General features: G+C 43.0%; 1 protein-coding gene across 1 annotated transcript; it reads right to left on the minus strand.

The window, feature by feature from the left end:
- Window positions 1-2,530: 2,530 nt before the first annotated feature.
- Window positions 2,531-10,419, minus strand: LOC106544740 (TNF receptor-associated factor 2). The gene is made up of 5 exons (XM_014061102.2): window positions 10,149-10,419; window positions 7,967-8,024; window positions 7,171-7,269; window positions 6,146-6,265; window positions 2,531-4,500 (listed from the first exon to the last, which is right to left on the minus strand). The coding sequence occupies exons 1-5, from the start codon at window positions 10,298-10,300 to the stop codon at window positions 3,820-3,822; spliced, it is 1,110 nt and encodes a 369-aa protein (XP_013916577.1). The 5' UTR covers window positions 10,301-10,419; the 3' UTR covers window positions 2,531-3,819.
- Window positions 10,420-10,662: the final 243 nt, after the last annotated feature.

Here is a 10,662-nt window from a genome sequence, read left to right on the forward strand (position 1 = left end):
ATTTTTCACCTTCCCGAGGCTCCGGAGGCTTTCCTAAGGCCTGGGGATGGGCAAAAATGGCCTCCCCTGCCCCTCTGGAAGCTAACGGCTTGTGTGCCACCTGTGCCATAGGTTCACCATCATGGCTATAGATCCAGCCAAGCACACACAGCCAAAATCTACATTTTGGTGCGCTCTGGCTGAGGGAACAGGCTGTTTCGTTCTTTTTTTTTAAAAAATTGCTTATTTTATTATTTGTTTTGTTTTGCTCCTACTTCTGCCCCTTCCAAAGCCAGCCCCATAGGCCCGGGAGAATGGTGACACCAGCTTTTAAGTTTGCTTTGTGCTTTTACTTCTTCTTTTGGCAGATGAAGCCAGCCCAAACAGCCTAGGAGCCAGGCTGGGTATGCCTCATTGGCAGTGGGAGCAAGAAGATGGCAGGCCAGCTAGGATAGTAGGACTTAGTAGGGCAGCAGAGGGCAAAAGGACATAGCAAAATAGTGTTAGCAAAATAGATGGGTGAGGGAATTGTGGTCATAAGTGCGGATGGGCTACCATTTGCCCGAATTTTGATGATGTGACCATCAGGGGAGGGGATTGCAATGGCTGCAACATTACACAAGGGTTATAAATCCCTTCATTTAGCCCTTCATCATAACTTCCAAATAGCTATAGAGGTAGTGCTTGTTATGATTGGTATGTTAATGACCCTTTGAAATTACAACAACCTTTAAAAAAGCTATTGACAACATGTCCTTGAAATTATGATTGCCATCCTTCATACAACCCCCCCGAGAGAAGATTGCATTTTGGCCACTTATATTTATGACGGGTTGCGGTATTATGCCAGCAGTGTGCGGCGGCAGCCAAAAAAGCTAATACAATCGTGGGTTGTATATAAACAGAGCCATAAAATCAAAACCACGTGAAGTATCAGTACCACTTTATAAAGCCTTAGTAAGGCCACATCTGGAATACTGCATCCAGTTTTGGTCACACTACAAAAAAGATGGTTGAGACTTTGGAAAAAGTTCAGAGAAGAGCAATTAAGATGATCAAAGGCCTGGAGACTAAAACTTATGAAGAACGGTTGCAGGATTTGAGTTTGGCTGCTCTAGAGGGAAAAAAAGACTAGGGAGGACATGATAGCAGTGTTCCAGTATTGGAGGGGCTGCCACAAAGAAGAGGGGGTTAGCCTATTCTCCAAAGCAACAGAGGGGCAGGACAAGAATCAATGGATGGAAACTAACCAAGGAGAGAAGCAAATTAAGAATTAAGGAGAAATTTCCTAATGCTGAGGACAATTAATCAGTGGAACAGCTTTGCCTTCAGAAATTGTGGGGCTGGAGGCTTTTAAGAAGAGACTGGACAGCCACTTTTCTGAAATGGTATAGGGTCTCCCGCTTGAGCAGGGGGTTGGACTAGAAGACTTCCAAGGTTCCTTCCAATTCTATTCTATTCTAATTCTAATATGACTGCAAATTGTGGGTTTTTTTTGTACTAATTGTAAATTAGAAAGCAATAAGTGGTCTTTCTTTTTTAATGCAAAGCAGTGGATCAAGGTAAAACACTTTCCAGATGGAAATTGATTTGTGTGCATCCCGCTTGAGATCTGCCTCAATCCTAAATCTATCATACCTAGAGTGGAATTTCTAATTCTAGGCTAGCAATATCATATTGTCATAAGCATTTGGGAAGCTGAGTTCTTGACTTATGGCCGCAGCTGAGCCCCAAATGTATGTTGTTAAGCGAGACAGTTAAGTGAGTTTTGTCCTGTTTTACAACTTTTCTTTCCACAGTGTTTAAGGGATTCACTTAACAGGAAACTGTAGGGTTTCCTGTCTGAGCAAGGGATTGGACTACAAGACCCTTAAGGTCCTTTCCAACTCTGTTATTCTATATTCTACTAAGTTAGTAACATGGTTGTTAAGTGAATCTCCATTGACTTTGCTTGTCAGGAGATTGCAAAAGAGGATCATATGACCCTGGGAGACTGCAACCATATTTATGGCCAGTTTGGTGAACATCCAAATTTTGATCATGTGGCCATGGAAATGCAGCAATGGTTGTAAGTGTGAAAACCAGTCATAAGTAATTTTTTTAAGTGCCATTGTCATTTCAAACCGTCATTAAATAATGGTTGTTAACTCAAGGACTACTTGTATATCTATGAAAGTCAATTACTGAAGTAGCCACAGTGATAACGAATCCAAAAGAGAATTCTGGTTCCCGTTCTTTGCCAAATTCTGATATTTATTTTGGCCTGACGTCCTTGTAACTAATCTTTTTGATGCTACCAGATTAAGCCACACCACATAACAGACTAGAACTAATGGCTCTAAATTTCCTACAGTAAGGTATTTTTTTAGAGAATCAACAGAATCACTGGATAATATGAGATCCTCTCTATTTAACAATTACCCAAGAACCACATTAAAGAAAAAATCATGGTTTAAAATAATGATTTAAGTCTTAGTGGAACAGCAAAATCAAACATCAGTTCACTAATATATTTCCAGTATTTTCTTGTATAATAGTCGACGTAAAACACTTTTCATCAATCATATAAATATACTTTAATGTTTTATTCGCATATCAGTACAAAGGTACTCTTATATAATAAATACCAGAGTTGTAAATAAATAAGAATGCGAGGTAGAAAAAAATGTCAAGACTAAGGATAATATATCTCAAAATCCTTAGTTGTTATTGCAAAGTCCCTTTTCCATAAATAGTGCTATGGATATAATTAACAGTTAAAATTGGTGTTTTAAAACAATCAGGTTCCTTCAATCCATGCTAATATTTAATAGGTAAACACTACTCAAATGCACACATACACAAGTAACAATATACCACTGCAAACATCCTATTATTATTTTTTTGTAATTCCCATACGTAATAACTTATCATAAAGGCTCATCAGTGGAAAATCTTTCTGTTTCATCTTTTTATGCCAAATGTTCAGTTTTTAACAAACTGAAAGCAATGTAACAAGAGAGCTCAACATCTGCACTTTGGATACGATTATTATTTTTTACAAATTATTCTACTTAGTCCATAAGGAACATGCCCTTGGATTGCCACATCACAGGTTAACAGATAGCAAAAACTGATCTTCCTGGTTTATCAATTTAACTGTCCCATTGTAATGTTCTGATCTGGAGGAAGCTGGGCTTTTTTCCCAGATAAATATAGTAGTTATTACTCAGGATTGGATATTCATAGGAAGGCATTTGACATCCTTGACGAGTGGTGCGATGGCCTAGAGGTGCAGCACTCACAAAACAATCAGGAGGCTGTGAGTTCACGGATATTTCACAGGCAGATATTTCTCACTCTGGGCACACCGAGAATATATCTGCTGAATAAAACTCCATATTGATGACAGGAAGGGCAGCAGGCCAGTTAACACTCAGCTCCATTCAGTTACTCGGGACTCCACCCAGCAAAGGATTATGGGGTCATTAAAAGAGGACGATGATGATAACGATTTGACATCCTTGACCACTGAAAAACATATCCCACATTTCTCTGCATTTAAGAGACATTCTCCAATAGCTGGCTATAAAAATCCCATGAGGGCTGTAATGTTTAATGGATGCCCAACCTCAGCCTGAGGATAACGAAGGACCAATTTCCTGTGATTTCAAGTAGGTTTTAGATGACCCTGAGAAGCTCCGTTGACGGTCCGTTTTGAAACAGAAATTGTGGTTGACACAGTTGGATGGTAGTAAAGGTGGGGGGGAAAGAGGTTCGATTAAAAAAAATGTAAGTATCAAAAGTAATGGAAACACAGCTTAAGTTCACCATAGAAATCTCTCCGTCTCTTTCCCAGCATTAAAAGTCTATCCCCGTCAGATCCACCGCTATTTTGAGGAAGAGCGTGTCATCCTTGAGGTAGCTGGGAATCTCAGCGTGGCTGGTAAATAGAGGGCTTCCACTGGCCACGTTGAGTTTCTGGTGAGGCTGCTGGAAAGAGGTGCTCTGGGGATCTGGGAGGAAGGTCTCCATCAGGGGTGACTTCCTTCGTGTGGGATCCAAGAGAGAGAAGGTGACCTTCTGTCGAAAAGGCCAAGGCAGAATGTCGTCGTAAGGACCTTTGGCCAAAGCCAGGAAGAGCGAAAGGTGGCCACCTTTGCCTACACCATCTCCATCAGGGTACAGTCGGACGTAGAGGCGGTATCCGAAAGGATGGGTGGCGAACGCCGGAGAGAAGATGGAATGCCTCTTCCCACTTTTGGCATCTTTCAGGAGTTTGGAGAAATTCTCTACCTTCCAAATCAAGATTCCGTCAGTGCTGGCCAGCTCTTGCACGGAGGGTCCAAAACCTTTGGCTCCATGAGGACTATTACGTGTTTCCTGAGAATTTTTGAGCAGCTCCTCATACTGGGAACAGGAGTGTTGGAGAGTTTTCACATTGGAGACTTGTTGATTCAGCTGCCGGCGCAAAGATGCAACCATTAGCTCCAGGGCCTCCATACGCAGCTGGACAGCATCAATGTTCAGTGAAGGACCGCCCTAGAGAAGAAGACAAGATCACATCAGGGAAAAACAACCAAAATTGGAGGCACAAAACCAAGTCAGTTCTCTCTCTTCATGCCATTGTTCTCAAAAGTGCAACTGTTTTCCTCTTGCCTCAGCTGCTTTGCTCATAGTTTCTAAATCAATAGGACCTTACAATAAAATCACCCATTCTCTAAGCATAACCTCACGAAGTTTCTAAATTAATAAAGTAAAGGTTCCCCTCGCACATATGTGTTAGTGCTCATCTCCCTTTCAAAGCCAAAGAGCCAGCGCTGTCCGAAGATGTCTCTGTGGTCATGTGGCCGGCATGACTAAATGCCGAAGGCGCACAGAACGCTTTTACCTTCCCACCAAAGGTGGTCCCTATTTTTCTACTTGCATTTTTTTAACGTGCTAGGTTGGCAGAAGCTGGGACAAGTAACGGGAGCTCACTCCATTACGCGGAGCTAGGGATTCGAACCACTGAACTGCCGACCTTTCTGATCGACAAGCTCAGTATCTTAGCCACCGAGCCACCACGTCCCTTACTAAATCAATAGGACCTTACAATAAAATCGCCTTTTCTCTTAGCATTGCATTATGAGTGACATTTGTTCATGTTGCGCATCCATGTTTTGATTGAAAATCCTCATTTTCTCTTGAGGTTCCTCAAAGTTAATTTCTTCAGTCTTTCAGTGCTTCTTTCTACAATTGGCTGGGTTCTCTTTGGAACCTAGTGGCATCTTAAGAATATATGAAGGGCCCACAGAGGGCCAACCAGATGCATCTTTAACTAACTAAAACAAATTTGACAAGAGTTCATGGCTTGTGGCTGTGGCCTCTGGTATTGTTGCTTCCCAGCAACTGGCATTTAAGATCCCACCATGATTCAGGCCACAGACTAGAAGCTACATGACCACTGATCTGGTTCCAGCGATGTTCCATGAATTCTCATTCTCCATCAGAGGTGATATTCAGCCAGTTCAGAACAGTTCACCTGAACCAGTAGTGGAAATGGCAAATGGGCCTATCCACCCACCCTGGCTCTATGCCAGTGGTGGGTTCCTGCTGGTACAGCCCGCTACGGCCGTACTGATAGTAGTAGTTGGGGGCAGCGGCCACTGTACTGGTGCGGTGGCTCATTTGGCCCGTGTTCCGTACTTGTTTTTGAAGCAACCGAGCCAATTGTGCACGCGCACACTGTGTGCGGTGCATGCGCAACCTCCAACGAGCAGCTGGGTGTCGCAGGGCTGGTGGAGTGCGCATGCATGCACAGCGCATATCCAGCGTGTGCACAAATGGACCACGAGCAGCATACCAGTAGCGACAGTAAGAACAACCCACCACTGCACTATGCCATCCTATTTAGGTACGTTTTTGAGGCCAGGCACCTGCGGTGCACATGCGAGCAAAACTCATGCGCAGAAAGTCAGGCGCATGCGCAGAAAGGGGAGCGAGCGGAGTTGCACACGGGGCAAACCAGTGTTAGCAAAATGTGAAACCCACCGCTGTTCTCCATGAATGTGCCCAACGCCTTTACAAAACCATTTAAATTAGCACGCCTTTACAAAACCATTTAAATGTAATGTTCATTTAAAACTGACCCTTGAACAATGCATTGGGAAAGAATTAGGCTTTCCAAGTTTATTCAGTAACTTACCATAATAGGGGCAGTGACGCTCCAGTGTGCTTCTTTCTCTTTATTCTCATTTTGGTCTTCAGGAATCAAAGTGGCATTTTTTGTAGTTCCGATAGGAGCCTCGGGGTGGCATAAATGCTCCTAAAATTAAAAATCAGGACGGCATGGTTCAAACTAGGAGTCAGGGGTTTTTGACACCTGATCAGGACTCTGAGTCATAAACCAGACTGAGAAGTTCTAAAACCTTCCAAGTTCATGTAAGACACATTTTAAGGTTTTTAACTCACGTGGCATTCATCTGACAAAGATTCTAGGGAATTGTACATTAGTAGCCAGATAATTGTACATTAATTGTACTTTAGTAGCCAAATAAGCTACTAATAAGCTAATGCCTTCATAACAACAATACATCAGTTTGTATCTAGGATACACTTTTCCCGGTCTTTCTTTCCAGAATTATCAAATGGCTCTAGCCCTTTCTTCAAGGAAAATATGTGATATTTTTTTTAAAAAAAATCCAGGAAATTAAACAGATTACTTCATTTAAAGCATGTGAAGAATGGTTGAAAAGAAGGACTAGTGGGAACATGATAGCAGTCTTCCAATATCTCAGGGGTTGCCACAAAGAGAGGGTTCACTTATTTTCCAGAGCACCAGAAGGCAAAACAAAAAACAATGGATGGAAACCAATCAAGGAGAGAAGCAACCTCGTATTAAGGAGAAACTTCCTAAATGTGAGAACAATTAACCAGAGGAACAGCTTTGCCTTCAGAAGTTGTAGGTGCTTCATCTCTGGAGGTTTTAAAGAATAGACTGGACAGTCCTTCTAGCTATATTCTGAATCTGAACTGTTGGGGTTTTATTACCAATATTTTTCATGACATTAGCGGTACTATTCATTATGAAAATTGCCATTACACTTATGGACCAGCTCATAACCAGTATCGCATTAAATCTTAATGAGATATTGTTATCTTTTTTAACAGTGAACTTGGGGGCTGATTGGAAAGCAATGAAAGGGACACCTGTATATTCACTGAAAGTACCTGGTATGATTTCAGAGTCCCCGTCCACCTGCAGTCAAAATTTGGGCAGCCGATCTGTGTGTCGAGGGCGTCGTTCTCTGCTGCTTTGTCAGAGTGGAACTGAAAAGTGAAAGATTCAGGGAGTCAGATGACAATGATAAGAGTTGATCTCTGGTAACATTAACCCCATACCGTCCCTTCTAACAATCAACTTCCACCAGTAGGATGATCTCTACCACTAGGTGACCTGAGATAGTAATGCCAGACAGTAGATCCTGAGAGTTAGTGGCAAGATGTCCCAAAGGCACCTTTCTTGTTTTTCGTTGAAGACGTTTCGCTCCTTATCCAAGAAGCTTCTTCATCCAGTCAGAACTGAAGAAGCTTCCTGGACGAGAAGCGAAACGTCTTCAAAGAAAAACAAGGAAGTTCAGTTGCTTCCTGAAAAAAAAAACCACATTTAAGGACCTAGATCTGAGAATATCCACAGATGTTTAGTGGGAAGATTTTACGGGAAAGGGTGAAGGTCATATAGATGACTTGAACTCTAAACTCTGTGAATCAATCATGTGACTTCTTCTGGCTTAGCAATGGAGGTGCACCCATGCTTTGTGGAACACATTTTTGAGAACATCAGGAGACACGGAGACAGACACCCTCTAGAACAAGCCACCAGCCCATCTAGTTCCACTACGTTTTCTGACTTTAACACGGCTAAACTAATTTCCAAGGGAGAAAGAATTCTCTAGAACAGGGGATCTCCCACCTTGACAACTTTTTAAGGTTGTTCAGGTGTGAGGACAATTATGTTGAAACTCACCTCTTTGAGATGCAAGATCTCCTTACACGTAAGGCAGGAGACTATTCTCTCTGAGTCCCTGAGGAAGAAAAGAAAGGAAAAGGTGAACTGAGGGAAAAATCTTAACAACAGAACTGGGGACAGTTGTGAAAGGATCCTTGTCACACACAAAACCCTTCCAACCACCCACTGCTTCCATCCTTCAACACGTCATTCCACTTATCCTTTTGCTCTTCCTTGATACTTAGGCCAGAGGTCAGCAAACTGCAGCTCTGGAGCCACATGTGGTTCTTTCCTCCCTCTGCTGCGGCTCCAGCACCAGTCAGCGCCACAATTTTGAGAGGAGCGTCTGGTGTGGGGGGGGGAGAAGCACAGTGCGCCAGGAGAAGACTCTATGGAAAGGGGAGGGTTTTCCAGTTGTCTCCACAATTGATAGGGCTTTCGGTTATGACAGGTAGAGGAAAAAGTACGCTGTGCTAGGAGGAGACTCTATGGTGGGGGAACTGAACTTCCAGTCAGCTCCAGAATTGGACAGGGGGCTTCCGGTTAGGACCTTTGTAGCTCCCGGTGTTTTCTTTTCTGTGGGAAACGGGTCCAAATGGCTCTTTGAGAGTTTAAGTTTGCCGACCCCTGACTTAGGCAATATAACTCCATTTTGTGATTTGATTTATCAAATCTATTTCATTTTGGGTCTGTGCCTTCTTAACCAGGAAAATAAAAACAGTGCTGAAGGCAATAAAACCCAACAGAAGGGCAGAATTCTGAGGAAAACCTCATTCATTTGTCAAATTAAAAACCACCAGGGCATTTGAATACAGAATAGGAGAGAGCTTTTCTTAAAAAATAAAATGTAGCTCCCGGTGTTTTCTTTTCTGTGGGAAACGGGTCCAAATGGCTCTTTGAGTGTTTAAGTTTGCCGACCCCTGACTTAGGCAATATAACTCCATTTTGTGATTTGATTTATCAAATCTATTTCATTTTGGGTCTGTGCCTTCTTAACCAGGAAAATAAAAACAGTGCTGAAGGCACTGAAACAGTGCTGAATGCAATAAAACCCAACAGAAGGGCAGAATTCTGAGGAAAACCTCATTCATTTGTCAAATTAAAAACCACCAGGGCATTTGAATACAGAATAGGAGAGAGCTTTTCTTAAAAAACACATTCTGTATTTTTATATTTATATTTGAAATGTAATACGGTTTATGAAAATACAGACTATAAATACCACATGGGAGTAACAAAAAAAAGTAGGGAATAGTAACATAGATTGTACTGTAATTATAATTGTTATAATTATAATTATATATTTATAACTTCACTATGATTTAATAATTACTATGAATATATAAGTAATTAAGGTATTAATTAATTAATTAATTAATTAAGGAATTTAGCCCAAAATCTGATGTATGTATTAAGCAGGCAGATGCTTGAATTTTTCTTTTAATGCAGAACTTAATTCAGAACTCATTCCAAACCAGAGAAACGGTGGCTGACAAGTCATCAGTCCCTTTTAAGAACAGAACCAAATACCATCCAGAGAAAAATCTATCTTTGTGATCCATAAAAATGCCAAAAGACTTGATGGCATATAACCAATCAATCACTTTTGAACTTGGGGATCTATCTATCTATCTATCTATCTATCTATCTATCTATCTATCTATCTATCTATCTATCTATCATCTATCTATCCATCCATCCATCCATCCATCCATCCATCCATCCATCCATCCTGCCATTAAGAAAAGGATACACACAGCTGCCTCCAAGAGGTCAAAGAGTTTCCCCGTTGGAACTAAAAGGGTTCTTTTACCAACTATTACCCAACTATTTACCAACTATTCTGGGAATTGGATTCCGCCCACTTTCAAGCTACCAAGGTTGAGAAACGTCGACCTAGTGTAATCATCAAATCCACGGCACAACTTTTGTGTGCCCAGGAACACAACGCAACCCTACCGGCAAATCCAGATGTACAAATCGACTCCCCTCTATACCCACTCGCGCCGGACATACTTCCAGTACAATTTTCAACCTTCTCCGCCCGCATGCCGGACCCTTTCGAGTTCTGGCTGAGCATGATGGGACTCATAGTCCGAAAACCCAAGTGGGGGACGGGGGGGGGGACGACGGGCACCCCCAGGTCGCGATTCTCCCTGCCTTCCCACCCACCCACCTTAAGATCCTCCTTGCCCCTCACCTGAAGAGCCCTTTCACGCATCTCCGGCAGTAGCGATGCCCGCATCCCGCCTGTTGCGGGTTGACCAAGAGAAACCCGCACGCTTGGCACAAGAGCCCGGCTTTGCCCAGAGGATCCATGGGCATCACGGAGCCGCGGAGCTTTCCCATCATCCACGAGCCGAGCTGGTCCCGCCGCGAACCTTCCAAGTTTGTCTCCGGATCGATCTGCCGCCCGTCAATCAATCAATCAATCAATCAATCAAGCGACTCTTCTATCTATATCCCTTCCCTCTCTCCCGTTTCTCTTCGTAGTCTGACTCTGCCGGCAGGCAGGCGGGTGGAGAGTTTTTATATACGGCGTCGCCGCTGGGCGCCTGAGTCATCCGAAGACGCACGAGGGAATCCCAGGGCCCTGAGCCAAGCTTCGTAGTAGGGGCAGCCGGCTGAGGTTGCGTGCTGGAAAAGGACGGCGGGGCGGAACCTGACGTGGGGGGCGGGGGGGAAATGCCTCGACTTGCCCGGATTGTGGGAGA

This window comes from Thamnophis sirtalis, unplaced genomic scaffold, assembly GCF_051295495.1.
Source record: "Thamnophis sirtalis isolate CommonGarterSnake01/CBP01778 unplaced genomic scaffold, rThaSir2_p1.2 scaffold_3, whole genome shotgun sequence".
NCBI classification, from domain to species: Eukaryota; Metazoa; Chordata; class Lepidosauria; order Squamata; family Natricidae; genus Thamnophis; species Thamnophis sirtalis.